The sequence below is a fragment of the Spinacia oleracea genome, chromosome 3, assembly GCF_020520425.1.
Source record: "Spinacia oleracea cultivar Varoflay chromosome 3, BTI_SOV_V1, whole genome shotgun sequence".
Lineage (NCBI taxonomy): Eukaryota > Viridiplantae > Streptophyta > Magnoliopsida > Caryophyllales > Amaranthaceae > Spinacia > Spinacia oleracea.
The window spans coordinates 123863372-123882648 of NC_079489.1; the positions used below are offsets into that span (position 1 = coordinate 123863372).

The window sequence follows — 19277 nt, forward strand, 5'->3', positions numbered from 1 at the left end:
TCAAATTTTGCGAGAAATGATCTTGTATATTTTTTTTTATGGAATCACACCAAATGTTTTTTTTGTACGAGAAAGGACCTAAGGGAAGTTTCCGATATTGATCTGAATTTTTCCGGCCATTGACTTGCGCGTGAGCAGCACGTGTGGCTTAACTTGGCTAAAGACACTGATTTTCCAGAGTCTTTAATTTTCAAACTTGATTTTATTTCAATTTTTTTTAAAATTTAGATTTTAAAGCTTAGAATTTTGGAGGAAAATTGGGTGTGGTTAGCAAAATAAAGTCACACGTGTTTCTCACGTGCAAGTCAATGGTCGGAAAAGCTCAGTCAATGCCGGAAACTTATTTTTGGTTGTCTTTCTCAAAAAAAAATTACATTAAGTGTGATTTCACAAAAGTAATTATATAAGGTCCTTTCTCGCAAAATTTGGATTATAAAATGTCATTTTTTTAGCAAATTTGCCTAAATATTTATGATGCTCAAGTCATATGGTGAAGTGAAGTATGCAAACCAGGCTTCTTATTTTCTAGCCATGATCTCATGATTCATGAATAATATAACATTATCTGCAAGTGTGCAACATGAGCAACAAGGTAAGAGGCACCCCAAAACTCAGCAAGAGTAAATTATACAATGTAACTGTGAAAAGTATTAGAGGATAAAAAAAGAATTCAAGACTCAGCAAGAGTATTGTAAAAATTCAAATTCAGGAGAAAGAAGAAAGTACAGAGGATGATCCAAAAGAAAAAGTCTGTATACGAAAACAAATGAATCTTATAACTGTCTAGAGCCTAGAAACAGTTCTTGAATAATCTCATTGACGGGGATTTCATTGACAACGAAGAATCGTACAAAATTTACACATAATTCAGTGGTGTCACAAAAAGAATCCCCTAAATAATATACAAACAAGGGTACATAAATAAGAAAGGAAGATGACTTATAACAATACATACGAAGTAATGGCATTCATTGCATTTGCATCATCACTTCATATCTTTCAAAACACCCCCTTTTTCCAACTCACTGACAAGATCTCTCAGGGCAGGAACTTTCATTGCCAGAGTTCTATACAGTCGGGAATACCGAGCTCGTGTCCCATCAGCAGTTCTTGCTAAGGCAAGCAAACTAAGAGCCTCCGGTAGTTCAGAGAATACATGTTTCATCTCCTCCAAATTCATATTTTCCAGAACAGTTGGTCTTGGAACAACTCTCACTATTTCACCGCCTTTAGGTTCCTGGACCTTAGCATCCGCTTTAACCACCAATTCCGAACTTGAGTTGGCTCCACATTTGATAATAAATGGGGTTGCGGACCCGGTATTGAATTGTAGAACGTTCCACTGCGATACATCAGTTTCAGCAGCGTGACCGAAATCTGACGATGGTTTTTGAACATGAGAAGATTGGAAACGATCATCTTCTTCAGCGGCAGACTGGACAAATTTTGCAAGTTAGGATCCAGTAACTCAAATGAGATAATGAAGTCAACAGTTTATCAAGTTCAAAGCCCACGTAATTGACCTAATTTTCTACTATTTTGTTATTTCTATATCTCATCCCCACTTAAATAATTTTAAAAAAAAACCATCTTTCACATGATATCTCTATCATGGTCCTTATTGTTGTTCTATTAGGAAAAAAACAAAAAATTAATTGCCCACACTTTCACAATACTGTATGCCCATGTAAGTGATGATTTTAAAAAACCCGAAGGGAATACGTTTTGTTAAGATCAGACTTCAAAACAATATCTTGAGAAATAATTTAATGCCATGTAAGTTGTAACCCTCTTCTTCTTTGCATTGCAACATGGGAGAGAGAGAGAGTGAGAGATGTAGAAGTGACTCATATGATGAGAGAGAAAGAGAAACCATAAGCTGAAAAGGGCATGTTGCAAATAAATAAAATCAGAGGAAGTACATCATTTTATATCATGCATCCAATCGATAGAATCACGACAAAAGGGGAAGAAAGACAATATGTTCAGGAGAACCATTACCTCTACGATTATGCGAGCCTCAGCAATTTGCCTCTGTGCACATGGATGATCAATCTCAAGAAGTGAGGGCATTTGTTCAGCAAGTTCATCCAAAGAATCAAGCATTGCTCTTTTCTTGTTTTTACTCAAGGAGTTTATCGAGGCTTGTCTTGTAATATCCTACCAATGACATTTGTGCTAACTTATTAATCATCCGTGGATAATCAGTTTATCAATGAAAACAATATGAATATAAACCGACCTTGATTTGCGTCAATATGCCATCAAGGGAAATGAGAGATGCAAGTCTAGCATCTTCAGCTGCAGTATTTGGATTAGGTATTGGCAAGCCACCACCTTCCAATGTCAGTAGAGGCGATTCACCTTTCATTTGTTGCAATATCTGAAGGTGGGATGGAAATTCAATAAATTTTTCCCCAGACACAAAAGCAGGGATTTTATTGGCAAAAAGGGCTAGCCTAATAAGGTCTACAGAGTTTCAAATTCTTATCACTAGAAGGCTCTCACACTGCAACTCCTGTCCTCTCGTAGTTTTAACTTTTAAGCAACCAGTAATAAACTAGTTCTCCAATGAGCTAAGATATTAAAACATTAATGAAATACCCGACATGTAAACGTAGGATAATCCCTTTCTAGCCCAACCCAACAAAAACGAGAGACCCCTTCGAATTTACAAGCAGAAAATCACCGACTAGTTCAACTCGTAAAATTCAACCACAAAAGTGAAAAGTGGAGTACAAATCCCGTAACAATACAAACACAATAACCTGAGTATTATTGTAAGTTCTCTCTTCCAAACATTTCCCCCGGCTAGTAGAATTAAGCATCAAATGCAGAATCAGAACCAACAACAATAACCAGCTCTTGAAATATCATTAATCAGAAAATCTAAAAGAGCTAAATCATGATAGAAAATTCTTTAACAATTGATTTTACCTTCCGTCTCTTATGATCAACAGATTCAAGAGCAGAACGTAACTTTGCCACTGTAGTTGGATCTTCTGCCGCTTCCATAGCCAAAGTGGCAGCAATATCCTAATAGGGAGAACAGCTTTAGATTATTTAGTATACGTGCTATCTGGCGCTAACACAGTTTGTAATATAACACATAAACTTATAATAACCGAAGAGTATCCTATCTGCATTATATACCTTTAAATGCTGCAGCTGAGATGTGTAAACTCGTTTTGTATACTCAGATAGAAGTTGACCAAGAGCATCAGTACTGGGAGGCAGAGCAGCACCAAGTCCAGCCATCCAACCATCCATGATTGCCGTTGAGAGGAGCTCCAACTGGCCAGTAGTACCAGCTATAGCATCATCACTTGTGACTGAAAGAAACTCAAAGTTCTCAGCCAGCCATGATCTAATTTGACGCTGTAACTCTCCAGCTGGTGTATGAACAAAGAGAGCAGCAAGAGACTTATTCCCAACAGCAAAGGTTTTCGCCTCCTCTGTTATCTCCCGGAGTTTTCCACCAGTTACATGTTGCCTCCAAGTTTCCTGTAAAATCATAACGGAATCAACATACGTCATGGGACACCTATCAGAAAAGAAGAAAAAAAGCAGCAGCATTTGATTATATGCTGAACACAATAATAGATATGCAAGATTAGCACTATAGCATTATGCGAACAAATAAACAAATACATTGTAAGTGCAAGTTTTTACTCAACTCCCGATTGTCAAGAAAGAGTTTGCAAATCAGAAACAGAAAGAATGCATAACCTATCAGCAGCCACATAGCCTAAGCATATCAAATAAACATGTCTACCTCATCAATGCCCCGCAGCTTCAAAACCACAGAAGAAAACTTGGACTTCTTTTCCTGCTTTAAATTCACTCTAAAGCCTTGAATTTGCCCCTCAACCAGAGAATTCCTAGGGCTCAAATCATAAGCAGGAGACCTTCCAGGGCTGCTTGCACGACTGGAGCTCCTACTTCTGCCATTAGTGGCTCTCTCTAGGAATCGCTCAACTGGAGCAACCTAAAGAATAAATTATCCCGGAAACCATATTATTTTCCATATATATGGTTGCAAAAATTATTTGAACAGGAAAAGAAATCAATCCAAGAAATAGAGCATTGTTGTAATAACAACTACAAACAAAAGAGGCTACAATCTGGCCTTGATTCGACATTCTGTTTGAGACAACATTACCTTGATAGATTGCAGCTCTGGAGATCTTGCAATCAAAGATCTTATATACAATATTCTTACACGAGATACAAGCATAGTATCCATCACCCTCTTCGGCTCCATTTTACGGATAAATGAGAAGACAGCATCTCTAATTTCTGCAAGTATCTCATGCTCTCTAGAGGCACCAGCTTTTATAACAGCTGCAAGAACCTGCAACGTTGCAGAAAGTTTCAATTCCTTAATTCTATATTTACGGCCCGTTTGGTAGCCGGTAATAAATGGCGGGAATGGGAATGAATATAAGTGTATTTTGGCAAGGAAATTAACATCATAATACCATGGTCCATGGAGATGCAAACTCACCATAAACTTTGTTTTCCTTCATAAATTTTCATTCCCACCCAGTACCACTCAAAGGGTAAATGGGTGATAATTTATGAAGAAAAGAGACAATTTGGGGTGAACTAGCATTACCATGGGAATGAACACTGCTTTTTCTTACAAATTTACATACAAATTCATTCTCATTAACGCCATTTATTACGGGCTACTAAACGGGCTGTTAAGGATTTCCACCTAAATTCATGCCCTATATATACATATATATATATATATATATATATATATACATATATATATATATGTATATATATATATATATATATATACATATGTGTGTAAAACTATTTGAGTATTTATCAGCTTTAAGCAGATTCTATAAACACATAACATCAGAAGAAGAAAGCAGAACTTCATATTACGAGATGTGAAAAGCAAGACAACTAAATAAATACTGGAAACCCAACATTGATACTCGATAAACGCCTCAGATCAGTTGTAATATCACAAGCTTCCAAATTTATTCATTATACGTACAGCATATCACATGCACAGGCTGACAGAAGCATCAAAGTTAAGTCCCAGGTTTATGATATTCAAGTGATAAAAAATTGAGGTCTTTTTACGAAGATCATATTTGTGGGGATATCTTCATACTCCCAGGTACCTACTGTCTGGGACCTCTGGGTTGCTGAAGAAGGTAATCAACCAACCTTATCTATGTTGAATTGAATAGATTGATGGTCAAAGATACCTGCAGATAATGTGGTATGAGTACGAATTTACCCTTCCTCCCCTCCCACCCCCTCCCAATCACGTTCAGTATTTCAACCGTTCTTTATCTAAACTGTATCAGAGCAGGTACATAGTACCAAGGCTAATTAACAAAGAGACTGAATGTAGTATTTGTTCAGTGATTTAGCCAGTTCGGGTTAGCGACAAGATGTATCTAGCATCAGACTCAGTCACTGCATTTTACACTACCTGCGTTTTTTAATTTGTTTTGGTTAGAAAGGCAGGAAAGGATCGTCAACAAGGGCGTTCTAGTGCGTTGTAGATTCTTATCCAAGACTTGTATCATTTGATGATGCATCCTAGGTCGGAACAATAGGATCCCCTTTTTTGCCTAATTCAACAAAACCCTATGATTTGTGGTCCCCTGGCATGCATAAGAATACTTCCACATTTTTACCATTACATCAACAATAATAATTTACTTTCACACTCTAAAATAATGGCTCTTAAAACCTCTTCGCTTCCTTTCCATGAAATAGAAGATGGTCGTCCCGTTGTCGTCCCGTTATTGTTTTTGGGTCAATTGGAAACAACCTCTCTGCAATTGCAGGGGTAAGGTTGCGTACGTCCGACCCCCCCTTACCCCGCTTCTTGTGGGAGCCTCTCTGAGGCAATGGGGTAATGATAATGATGATGATAACTCTAAAGGAATGCCACATTAACACCTGATCTACCAAGAAGATAAGCCAACGTAGTAAGACTATCCTTGAGCATACCAGCATCAAAAGTTTATTAGCACCATCTGAAATAGCAGCCAGGCCCTCATACTGGTCAGGATCAAAGTCATTCAAGGCGGCAGTAAGATATTCTCCAGCAGGGGTGGTTTTTGCTAACTCATTCCCAGGCTTGACCAAAGCAACTGCCATTTCCCTCTTACCACCAGCTGTTGACCCAGAAACTCCCTGAGCAGAATGTCCGGTATTGTTACTGGCATTGCTCCTGGCCACAGCCCAAATGAACGAGTTCAATAATATGCATTTTTTAATCACTTCATTCATCACAAAGTAAGCGAGGATAATGTGGGATGAAAAAGCAAGTAAATTCAGCAAACTACCACCCTGATACCCCTCTATCCCACCTAAAAAAACTTCCATACACAGGTGACTAACCAAAGAAAACAAATCCAAACAAGGAAAAACAAGAGACATAAGGACTGTAGATGTGAAAGAAAAGTACCTGGTCAAGTCTTGGGTCTGGACATTTGATTCTCGTTTAGATAGTGGACTTGACACCTGGAGTAGTGCATTACAGGGTCAATAACAACAACAAACAAGCAAATATACCAAATGCAGTAGCCACAAAGGAAAAGAAACAGAAGGCAAACAGGTTCGCGAATAACACGCAGGAAACCAAAACAGTTGATCTTTCACTTTGATGGCCAGCAAGATTTGCTTCAAGCAGAACACTGAGTGATAGATAGTCCTTAAAAAAGTAACATTGGAAATTGGCAATATATTGCACACATCTTTACCCCAGGTCAATCATCACTTTCTTTCACTAAGGAACAAAAAATACTTCTCACAAAAATATCTTAAAATACCCATACCCATGCTCTATACAGTAATTAAGTTCCAGTCATCCTGAAACACAACCCTATGTCCCTAGACTCCCAATTGTACTCTAATTTATCCGACTTGCCCCTATTTTCAAATACTATTAGTTGTTAACCTCGCGTTGTCTAGCAATGCCAAAAGTAGTTGTTGCCCGATAAGAAGGATAATAATTACCCTTCCTAAATAAAACTACTATCGAAGATTCAAACTTTAAATTAAAATCTTTATCCAGCTCATATTTATTTTACCCCAAACTTATCGCACAAGTATTAAACTAAATAATTTAAATGACACTGCTTATGCTCCTGGACGGTTAACCATGTACATTATACATAGATCGAATAAAACTTTTATTTTCATACGTGCAGAAGTCAGATGAAAATATAGGTTTAGTTTTTAAACTTACAAGTATATTAGAAATGGATCTTGTTTTAAAGTATTATTCAAGCTTTTTTCTAATTGTATGTATATTATAATCTTTTGAATTTTGTGTAAAACTTGTACTACCTCCGCTCCTAAATGTTCTTGACACACAGTCTTTGCACGGACTCCAACGAAGCAATGAAATCTTTAAACGTTAATAAGTTCAATTACGTATGATAAAATATTATATCAAGTGATCGAGACGAAAATAACAAGATCCCACATGATAATGTTTTGAAATAATATAATAGTCAGAATTAATGGTCCATGTTTTCTAACTTCAGACACATTCCAAAGTGTCAAGATCATTGATCTATTATAAAAGAAATTAAAAAGATTCTTTTAGACTTGTATAAATATTAATAAGATTCAGATATTACCTACATACAAATATTACCAAATATCATTCTCTAAAAAGTTAATGGACACTGGAGAAGTGGAGATGTTAACAAATACTCCCTCCGTCCACAAATTATCTTTTTGTTGGATTTGGACACGCATATTAGTGATTTAGTAGGGCGACATAGATTTTTCTGGTAGATAGTGGGAAATAAGAATTAAAAAAAAAGATTAAAAGATAGCTAGTGGGTGAGAGGACCTTCATGACATACGGAGCGAGAGTCTGGGAGAAAGAGATTTAGTGTAAGAGTCCACATCACATGGTTTGTAAGCAACATGAAGATTTTCTATGGGTATCGTAAAAAGGAATACATGTGGTTTTTTTGTGGACAGAGGGAGTATGATATTTTGATAGGCTCCTCCTAAGTCCTAAGAATAGATGAATTCTGGTTATTTTAAATCAACCTTAATTGCAGGTGGTTTTAATACAGCCTTATTCCAACATGCAATTAATATACTAAGTACAACTTTTTTTCCTTTTAACATGATCAGAAGATGTCACGTTAGTCACAAAGAAAATGTCACCCAACTAAAGGATGGCACTGGGTCGGCGTTGTGGCACGGTACAACCCAGCACAAAAAAGAGCATATTGCACTGCAATGGCATGTAGGCTTGGGCCGTCCTTTTGTGAATTTCAAAGAACATATGCCTTCAGCCAAAACGCTGATGGCCTAGTGATATACCTAATACAACTTATACAAGTGATCTAGTACATCAAAAATTATCTTGCATGTTCCTAAAATATGACAACAGAAATGGGATGGGTAGAGTAATAACCATGAGTGAAAACCAAATCTAGAAAGTCTTCTAGAGTGTAAGCAGAGAAGATTTTATATTAATTGGTGACTTGAAACCAAAAAAGAGAATAATGAAACAGAGCATAAATATATATGTATGCATGGGTGCATGACTTGATGTGAGTATGGTGTGTGAATATTGACAGCAAAATTTCAGTTGATCTACCTGGGAGGATCCAACTGATGCAGCTTTTCCAGTTAATTTGTCAAATAATTTCTCATTTTCCTCATGCAACCTCTGTGATGAAAACATAACATATGATATCATGGGGAAAAAGGAAGGTTAAGATTCAAAAACAAAAATCTAAAGACAAACACAAGGACCAACTTTTCTCGCAAGATACATATTCTTTACAACAAGACTCAATAGAGGTTTATTAACGTTCAAAGCAACAGAGAAAAACTAAAAAAATTGGTTAATATTTCTAGAAAAGGGTTCACTCTGTAATTTGTTTCTCTCACTTATTTCTGAACTTCTTCAATTCTTTTACCGAAGATGCTAGTAGATGCAACAAAAAAGGTGGTGACAAGTAACAACTGACAACAGGCAGTCATCAGATCAGAGTAAACCAAATTCATCAAGTGCTGTCAGGTTCTGACTTGCAGGGGCAACATTAATAGGGAGGTTTTTTCCCCAAAATAGACTGTTGATTGCCCACATAAGAAATAGACAGAAAGGATACATTACGTGCTATAATGTGGTACATGCATCCTAGTTTTACAGCTTTTGGAGAAGGAAAATTCTGAAAGAATGCTAGAGGGATAAAAGGTTAGTATCAACATATCCGACATTTATACAAGTATTAAGTTTTAAGTTTTTGTATATACCACCTTAAAAAAGGTATTAGTCGTATTACATCCGTTTCATAAAGATCTTTATGGTTACTATTTGCACAAGTAGAAAAGTTCGTTGAATATAATAAAATATGAATCCATGTCAGAGAAATGTGTAAAAGGTGGTGGGTGTAAGAAAAAAAAATGAATAAAGTAAGAGAAAGTGAGTGGAAAATTGTAAATATTGTGGGGTAAGAAGAGTAAGGTAGTAAATTTTCATGTCCAAAAATAGAATAAAGTAAGTGTACAGAACATTATGAAATGGACTAAAACGGAAAGTGTAAAGATCATTTCGAAACGGAGGTAGTAATTTCATATTTACCACCTAAATTTTATGGAACGTTTTGTATTCCCCACCTCTTAACGGAATTCATCCAACTTTCTGTCGTGGAAACCTAAATAATGAAAGAGAGCCCACATGGACGGGAAGTTGGATGAAATTCGTTAAAAATTGGTGAATACAAAACGTTTCATAGAGTTAAGGTGGTAAATATGAAATTACCTTTTATAAGGTGGTAAATACAAAAAACCTGAAAGTTAAAAGGCGATAAATACCAAAAAAAAATCCATTTTAAAACTACAATTTACATTGAGAGTGAAAGAGTTCATGGGAAAACTAGAAACAGAAGATACTTTTTGTCTTTGATATTTGCAAATGAATCAAAAGGAAATGCAGCAGACCTCAATCAAGGCATCCCGTTTCAGGAGCTCTTCTTCAAGCTTCTTTGTAACAGCCGAAGAATCCACATTATCCTCCGTAACCTTAATATCTGATTCAGGCACACTCCCTGGTCTACTTTCAGTCGAACGAGGGGCCTCATTTTGTTGTTGCTGTTCTAAGCTTTCAATTTTAGCCTATGGAAGAAAAATGTAGTTGGAATCAAATATTCATTCACATATGCACAAGTTTTAAAAAAAGCTCAAGAGAAACAATTAAATGACAAGCAATGCAGGCTTGTCATTTAATGGTCACTTAGCCAAATCACTCGTACAGTTCCAAGAGGACAGTACTATCTGATATTTGAATTGAATGAAGGTAGTGACAGTACCAAATAGTACACACCTGTAGGTTTTGAATTGTTGAATCTCTTTCTTGTATTTGCAACTTTTGTTCTTGTTCTACTTGCAATAATTGAGCAACTTGATTCCGTAGTTGTGCGTTCTGGTCTTTCTCAATCTTATGCTTGTCAGCAAGCATAATATTTTCCGACTGCATTACAAAAAATTTTAATAAAAGTAACTATTATTATTTGAACCAACTAAAGAGTAGCCAAAATGCTGACTAAAATAAAACGTTTCATCAATGCTGCAAGAACAGAACATAAATAACTAAACAATTCAAAACCCAACAGAGAACTTAAACTAAACAGATAATGGAAATCAGACCTTCAAATGTGACTGTAAAGTAAATGAAACTTTCCAAGCCTTCTGAACTTCGTTAAAAAGGAGTACACACTGGTCATTTGCTTCGTTCAGAGTTAGCTGTAAACTCATAACCTCTTGCTTCAGATCAAGAATTTCCTTTTCTTTTTCATAGAGCTCTTTACGTGCATCATTTGCCTACAAGCACTCCATATACCACAAATTACATGGAGAAATTTGGTTGAAAATAATCTTATAACGAAAGACTATACTTCCTCCATTTTTTTATTATTGCACCATCTACCTTGGGCACAAGAATTAAGAAAGGAGGTAAATGTGAGAGATTGACAAAAATACCCATGTGATTAAGTACAAGTTTTTATGTAAAGAACAAGTGGAGTTTGGTCCCCACCACCCATATAAGGATACAAATGTCATTTCATGTAGGTAAACTTGCCAAAAAAGGAAATGGTGCAATTAATATGCAACTTCCGAAAAAGGGAAACGGTGCAATAATTAAAAAATGGAGGAAGTATAAGATTACAAACTTCTAAAAAGAAAACAAAAAAAAGCGTAATCCAAATAACAGTAGCACTTATTTAATACTCAGTACGTAGTATCAAAAAGTACGGCTAATAAGACTAATTCAAATTAACTCACAATATCTTTCCATTTCTTTATCGTATCTCTATTTCCAAGGCTCAAAACGGCACTTCGGGCTCTGGAAGAGAAGTTAAGGGATGATAAAGTTTCGGGCAAATTAGAAACATCTGGACATATATTGACAATCATCAAGGTTTTGGAGCTTCCACCTACAACAAATTGAATGTAAACTATTACAATCAGATTCACAAAATGGCTAGAACTTCAATCAACAAGAAAGCTAAAATTAACGAATATGGCCATTACATCTCTCAGAAGAAAAATAACGATCAGAGGCAAACCACTAAGAATTTAATGCAAAAAATTGTCATTTCAAAGTAGAGTTCTTCCTTCTATTCTCTATTCTCCAGTGACCTACTAATTGCAGAAGTGGGATCTTTGGCATGCGCTCACCCCTAATCTCTATACCATTATATAACTCCAGGCAAATAGAGCAAACATAAAAGTTCCATTAAATACGAATGACATGACCCCATCGGTTTCAAGATAAACAAAAAATAACATGACATGAAGAAAAATAACACGTGTGAAAAAAAAGACAAATAACAAAAATAACATAAGATGATTGAAAATTAATATTGGTTTCTGGAACATATATATTTTCCACAAAAAGTAACACTGGTTTGAAAATAGCATACTAGCTCCATCTTTTTTGTTCGACTTAGGTATTGTTACGTAAGTTAAAAAAAATATTGAAAAACGAGGATAAAGGTAAGTGCGTGTAAAAAAAAAGTAAATATTAAGAGAAGGTATAAAGGTAAGTGGGTGTAAAAAAAAGTAACTAAGTAAGAAAGAGTGAGTGAGTGGAAAGTAAAAATTATTAGAGGTTATGTAACATTAGACAAGTGTAGAGAAATCTAGAAACTAGTATATAACAACTATAAATATATGTTGTGTGTGCATAAGTTGAGAGGGGAGCCAACCAAAAGAGTTCTACGAAAGAGATAAGTGAGAGATATATGGACTCTCGCAAATATATTTGTACAATTCTTATCTATGTAATGAATGATAAAAATGCAATTGTGTTATATTATTCAGGTCCATCAAAACTTCCTCGTGCCTCCTCAAATTTCTATCAAAAAATTGTGAATAAGAGGGGTAAGATAGTAACGTGGGTTTGCAAAAAATGGAATAAAAATAAAACTGAGTAAGATTAAAAAAAACTAAAGGAAAAGTGAGTAAAAAAAAAAAGACAATATTGATATTTTTTTTATTAAGAATTCGAGATCACGGAGAGCATGATGCTCTTAGGAGCACAATCTCACAATTGAGTAGAGATAGACAGCCAGGAATAAACGGGTTTAAGTAGTCAAACTAGCAATAACATTGCCTTCAATTCAAATGAAATATTTCATTCTCTAATTCTCTCACCTATTGAATCAGCAAGGAATTTGGTAAGAAGTGAATTTTCATATGGGACATCGTCTTTCTTTGATGTCAAAGACGACAAAACATCTCCCAATCTGTACAATAAACATCATCAGCAATAGTTATTGCCACAGGTCAAAAGTTACTAAAAATAATTCAGAACTGATAAGAATAGAGCATAACATTACATCACATCCAAGGCTAGAAATATCATTACAACTGAAACATAAACAACAACAAAAAGTTAAAGGTAACAGAACTATTAGATCAGTTTTCCGTTCCCTAGTCCAGATAAAGGGATGAGGTGATATTACTATAACATGACACAATAGTTATCCGGTTTTAAAAATACACTACGAGAACATTAAGATTTAAAATAATGGTCGCAAAGAAAAAGATCTTAATAAACTTCCAAAATACATACAGTCAAACAAGATCCATTGTTTTTCTCTTCATTTTCTGTCTTTTTTTTGTTTTTTTCCGTTGGTTCATTCCCAATTTATTCTTGGGGTTTTAGCTATTGGAGCGAAGTTTTTGGAGCGTCTCGTCGAGTCGTAACGCCGGAATGCTCTTTTTTTCTAACTTTAAGGCGGTCTTCCTCGGATCAAGGGAACTTTCTCTCCGATCGTTCCAAAAGCTTCGAGCTTCTTCTCGGCATCCAAATGTGCCTCATTGCTAGAGGTCCTACTCTTTGTCACCATCAACAAATCCCTTAATTTCTTGATTCTCATTCATGGATGAGAATTTTATTTTTTGGGTTTCAATAATTGGGAAGGTGATCTGGATTCATACGGGTTTAAGGTTTATCATCAACTCGTCGATCGGAACAATTCGTGCGGCAGATTGCGAAAAGGCTCTTCTTGTAAAGATGTGAAAACATCGAAAATCACGGCTTGCGTAAAGCTAGAAGCGGTGGAATACGAGTTCTACTTTATGATGTAGAATGTAATTGTTGTGATTGTAACAATTCTGTATGTATGTATTTTCTCTGTGGTATGCAGTTCTATTTTATCATTGTAGATGTTGTGGCTGATTATTAATGGTATTGTTTTTCTCCATCAAAAATAAAAATAAAAAATAGTATTAAAGCTGTTAGTCCGAATAGCCCACTTTTTCTCAGTGGCAAAATAAGGCAACTTCAACATTCTGCAGTAACCTATAACAAACGGCTTGTAAATGTGAAATTACCAAAATGAATATTTTAAGTTTCACCACATGAAATTTGTAAGGGGCGCTTGTAAACAATTGCATCAAGAACAAATATATTGAAATTAAAACTTCCAGCAGGGAGACAACTTACGCTGATAGGGAATGCATAACATGAAGTTGTTCGGTAACACGTTCGCCAGACTCATTATCTGTAGTCAAGCACTCACTTCCAGCTAAGTCAACCAGTGAAAGTTTGCTGTATAAATTCTCTCCGGTAATAGCATTGTTATAATATATATGTATGGTCACAATCCTGAGAACAACCACCAAGACAGTAATATAAGTCAACGGGAATCCATACACAAATCGTAAAACTCGTCTTGAGTGGAAATATAAGACAAAATGCCAGGTTCAGTGGCTGCAACGCTTATAGCATTTGGAGCACACAACTAGATTCAAACTTCTTAATGCATTCAAGATGAAAAATCACATGATGGAAGTGATTCGAATATAATCCACGTAATGAGTAATGATTAACAACCACTACAAGAAAGAAAAAGCTGAACCACCTAAAAATCCCAAACCGTAGTTTAAAAGCACAGTTAGTGTAAATTTAAGTGGTTAATAATCTACTTATGAAAAATAGTTTTCAACGTAAGGCAAAATAAATATCTAGAAATTACTTAAGAACTGCCAATATGCCATGTCCTGAGAGAGTGAAGGGCACACAAAATAGGCAATACATCACAATCAACTGAAAATCAAGACATGCACTACAAAACAAACGGAGAATTCGTACAGATGGTTTACTCAAACAATAATATTCCAGAAATGACAGTTCAAATAGATATGCTTGACATTGAACCATACAGATGAGAAACGTTAAACTTCAGTGCATCAGGGCCCCGGCTTTGCAGAGCTGCTTTAAGTACTCCGGAGAACTCCAGTGGATTATCAACTTTCTCTGACACAAGTTCTATAAATGAACCTGGTGATCCCATGTGTACTTTCAGTGAACTCTTTCCAGATGCTGCAAGCAAATCCTTCACCTATGATTACAATAAAAACAAGAAAGGGATTTAGTCTTGTAAAAGCTCGAACAAACAATTCAAAAGATGAGTAGACGACATAAGCACAAGCACATACCTGCTCATTGTGAAGCTCAACAACAGTGACAGTAAAACTGAATCGTGAAACAGAAGTGTTCTCTGAGTTAGATAAATCAAATAGTTCTTCGAAACATCGAACATATAAACCACGATCATGGCTAGATCCTTCCTGTGACATTCAAACATTGTCAAATTGGATGACACGAGTCACACGAGTGATATATTTATAAAACAAGGATGCAATAACATAATCAAATAAAACTCCTCACTTCCTCAGCAAAGTAATTCTCCAACAAACCAGTACAGTATAACAAGATTTGATTATTATAGAGCATATAATCAGGGTCTGATTTGACGATTTTCAGCATAAGAGTATTAAGTGAAGTAAATAACTTTGATAAAAACGCTGAAGGGGTTTCAGTACTTTATGAAATGAAGATAAATTATAACTTAAAGCTATAAAGTTCATGCTCCAATCCTTTAAGGTATGATATACTGGAAAAAAGGAGTCTTGAATAACAATATATTACAGAAGAAGCCCCTGAGACTTCCTACTGGTTGCAAACATAAGGATTTTCCCACACAATATGACAATACCGCTAACAGGATGCACTTTAAGTGTTGGAAATCATGGGTTTTTTGTGATGACAATTGACAACTGGCAACAAATGACCATATTAGTCAAAGAACGTCAAAGACTGACACGTTTAACTTTACGTCTCCAACAAGCTTCTTTTATTGTGTATAAATGAGTGAACTGAGAAAAAGGTAATTGAAGCTATTTTCTTCCACTCTAAGCAAGGCAGAAGGAAGGAAGGAAGCTAAAATTCCAGAGGTTCTACTACAGATGCTGTAAGCCAGTAATACTCCGTAAGTAATAACACCACAAAGACTGGTATCCATTGCATGTGGCTCAAAATAGTTTCAGTACATTTTTCCAACCCATAAAGTGAAAACTGACAGCATTAGCACTGTAACATAAAGCTAAATAACATAATTATAATTTTTTAGCATTCAACAATGCATGTAGAACTATAGACAGGCAGACAGACAAAAAAACAAACAGAGACTGAGGAGAATGTGAGACAAACCATAGTATAAGTCTTCCCGGAATGAGTTTGCCCATAAGCAAATACAGATACATTATAGCCATCCAATGCAGACTGTACAAATGGTTGAACATCGGTGAAGACTTCAGCTGCAGCAAAATATTACCTTATATAAAGATACTGAAAAAGCATGCCTCTAAACCATTTAAACTAAGAAAGTATATTTCTAGCTTACATTGTCCAACATGAGGACCGTACACCCGGTCAAGCTCAAAATCCTTTTTAGGATTGGTCAATGTCTCGTCGTCAGTATTAACTCGGACAGTATTTTCATCAGGAAATTCAACAACAGACAAGCCTTCATTTTCAAATAGTGGTCTCGTACGACAGAATAACTTTATATTTCCTGCATATAGCAGCCCCTGTTAATAAGTAACTAAAGTATCCGAAGATAGCCTGATTGTACTTGCTATAAAATAACATATCTAAACAGTCCAATGACCATAAACTCATAAATATGGCATGATTTTGGAAACTATGACCCAAAATAGAATGCAAGGGAGGAAGGCCATGTCAGTGACGGATAACTCACAGAGATTATGAATACCTTTGGCTGTCAATAAGTCATTGAATAACCTTTTCTTCTCGCTTATCAAAGGAGTAATTCTTGCCTCAGCTTCAAGGGCAGCCTGATCTGAGGTGGAAAAGAGCTTAAAATTATTCAAGTCCGCTAGTATATCAAATTTTGTATAAAAGAGTACTCTGCAGACGTATAACCATCATCCTAAAAGAAAATGAAGTTGCTTGTGAAAGTATCCGGTGCAAACATGAAAACATCCGTAGATCATAGAAACAAATAACCTGTTAACTCATGTAGTATATCCACTTAATACTTACAACAAATATATGTGACATTGTGATGTGTATGATCACCAAGAGAAGTCGGGAATAAGTAACCTACTAACCTGTTGACTCATGTAGTATATCAACTCACTACTTAATACAAAATATCGTGCTAGCTCTAAGTCACCAAAAGTTGTTATTACTAAAAACACTCACCGAGCTTACGGGTTTTATCAGCAAGTGCTCCCACATACCGCGTTATTCGGTCAAGCTTAGCATTAGAATACTCCTGGAGATCACAGGCCTCCTGTCTCAAGACTGCATAGTCTTCTCTCGCAAACTGCCAACACAGTGTTGTAGTTGAATATGCAAAGCAAATGATATAAACACAAATAATTTGTCACTGCAATTAAATCTTTCTCAAAGAATAGGAAGAAAAGGTAAAATGAGAAAATACTAAAATAAGATATAGAGTTAATCACTGAAGCTCCAAAAGGAGATTGAACCAGAAGCTAAAAAGGACGAATATTGTAAATTTTGAGAAATAGTGTCAACAACTCAGCATGGTTGTGTCATCGTGCAACTGTGCAAGCATCAAATTAATGAGATGAATACATAAATTTAGCGAGTCATCGCCAGTCCACAGTGGTCAAATTTTATTTTCCAGTTGCAGCTACCCAACGCTTGGAAAGAAGATACAAGAAAATCTAACTGGAGGAAGTATTAATTCCAGTAAATAGGGAAACCAGATACAGAGAAATCTCTCTTTTTTCTACCCGGCACCAACAAAAAAAGCATTAAGTAAACCCGGCTAATACAGTACCTTATACATGAACTAGGAATAATACCAAGGCAACAACCAGGACTGTGATTGCAAAAAAAGGTTATGCATATCACAAATAAGAAAGAAAAAAATGCGGTTTATAGCAACCCTATGTCCCGTACTCCCCTCAAAACTTCATCAAGTAGAACAAACGATGATGGAGAACCTAAGTGCTGAAACTAGGGGCTGTCAAAGCAATATCCCAAAATCATAAATTCCCTTAGGATAAGTTCAGCACAATATCTAATGCACACCCTTCTTTGTTAGATTAAGACGATACTAAATAATCTTACACGTCAAAAATTATATGGCCAACTATATAGCCCGGACTTCATAGACCGGTGAAAGAACTTATAACAAAATAACAAAGATAACATTAAACACAATTACACCAAAACCTATTACCCATTGCAACAAAAACATTAAGCTAACAAACAAGCAACCCAAATGTCAAGCCTAACCCTATACATTTTTTGTAAATTCCGTGCCCCCCAAATACACACTTCAAACAAAACTCATTCTCAGTACTGCTGAAACGGTCACAATACAACTGGAATGTTGGCAGCCTACTAAGTTCCATACCACAATATGACAACACTAAACCGTCCTTTAACTCCTACATTACCTTATATAAGAGTTGTAAATTTCTAGTTGTGGAAGTTTGTACAGCTGGTCGATACCCCCAAGTATGTGGCAGCCCGCATTTCCAAGAGAGTAAGTTTTCTTACATTGTTGTTTGGGTCTGTATAGATATAACTTCTGTAGTGTACTAATTACTTATCAATGCAACTAATACTATTACATCCAATTTTCTTCTTTGTTCTGTTTTCTATAATCAGATTTTGCTGATTATCTTCACCTTCACTAAAAACAAACTTTCTTTAAAAAAGTCTAATTATCCAAAACACTAAAATATTTCCAACAAAACTGCATTTAAACAAATAATTCACTAATACAAATTAAAACTAAAATTAGGAAACTGAGAGTAAAACCTTGAGTTTATCTTCAAGTTTCTTAACTTTGGAGACCACAGCATGCTTTGACAGCTCAGAAGGCGGCAAAATCGAAGACGAAATCGAGTATCTTCGAGACAATGGTTTAGTCTGATGATCGGACACCTCAAACGACGCAGTTTTCTTTGGCTCGAATCCTTTAACATCCCAACTCCATCGATTTCTGTCCGCCATTTTCAGCTTCAGACCATGCTCAAAACCCTAGAATTCTGTCGTTCTGCTCCAACAATCGGAGATAATCTTCTCTGTCTTATTAGCCACTGTTAGAGAGAGAAAGTGTTTACTCTTCTTCAGTTATCTCTCTTCTCTCTCCTCAACTGGTTCAAGCTTTTTGTTTGTGTTTTTATTTTTATCTTTATTTTTGTTGGTTGGGGGGTGTTTTTATTTTCCTGGAGAAAGCAGAACCAGGGAAATGAATTCAATTTTCAAAAACGGAGAAGGGGTTTGCCGGGTAGGGACAAACGACGTCGTATAACGTGGAGTTTTGTCTTTCATGGGAAATGTATGCGCTTGGAAATCGCTCACGCTTCGCTTTCAAATCTCTCTTGTAAAATGTTATTCTTGTTAAAAAACACTAAAGCGAATCCTAGCCCTTATAAAGTCATGAACTTGC

At 35.8% G+C, this 19277-nt stretch overlaps 1 protein-coding gene across 1 annotated transcript; it reads right to left on the reverse strand.

Moving 5' to 3' along the window:
• Positions 1 to 687: 687 nt before the first annotated feature.
• Positions 688 to 19132, reverse strand: LOC110781147 (kinesin-like protein KIN-14B). The gene is made up of 23 exons (XM_021985382.2): positions 18644 to 19132; positions 17045 to 17168; positions 16593 to 16679; positions 16221 to 16391; positions 16028 to 16134; positions 14974 to 15105; positions 14698 to 14876; positions 13979 to 14140; positions 12682 to 12773; positions 11308 to 11459; positions 10672 to 10845; positions 10349 to 10495; positions 9967 to 10140; positions 8618 to 8689; positions 6455 to 6510; positions 5995 to 6217; positions 4163 to 4354; positions 3776 to 3988; positions 3154 to 3504; positions 2938 to 3036; positions 2243 to 2383; positions 2002 to 2160; positions 688 to 1435 (listed from the first exon to the last, which is right to left on the reverse strand). Exons 1-23 carry the CDS (start codon positions 18836 to 18838, stop codon positions 986 to 988), a joined length of 3852 nt encoding a protein of 1283 aa, XP_021841074.1. The 5' UTR covers positions 18839 to 19132; the 3' UTR covers positions 688 to 985.
• Between the last annotated feature and the right edge of the window lie 145 nt (positions 19133 to 19277).

Bases quoted from the DNA above. Each gene is read 5' to 3' on its own strand.
- LOC110781147 (XM_021985382.2), bottom strand. From the start codon at position 18,838: ATGGCGGACAGAAATCGATGGAGTTGGGATGTTAAAGGATTCGAGCCA. The intron at 6,218-6,454 runs GTACTTTTCTTT...GGCTGTGGCCAG, and splicing joins CAGACCCAAGACTTGACCAG to GAGCAATGCCAGTAACAATA. The intron at 3,989-4,162 runs GTAATGTTGTCT...TTTATTCTTTAG, and splicing joins CAGAGCTGCAATCTATCAAG to GTTGCTCCAGTTGAGCGATT.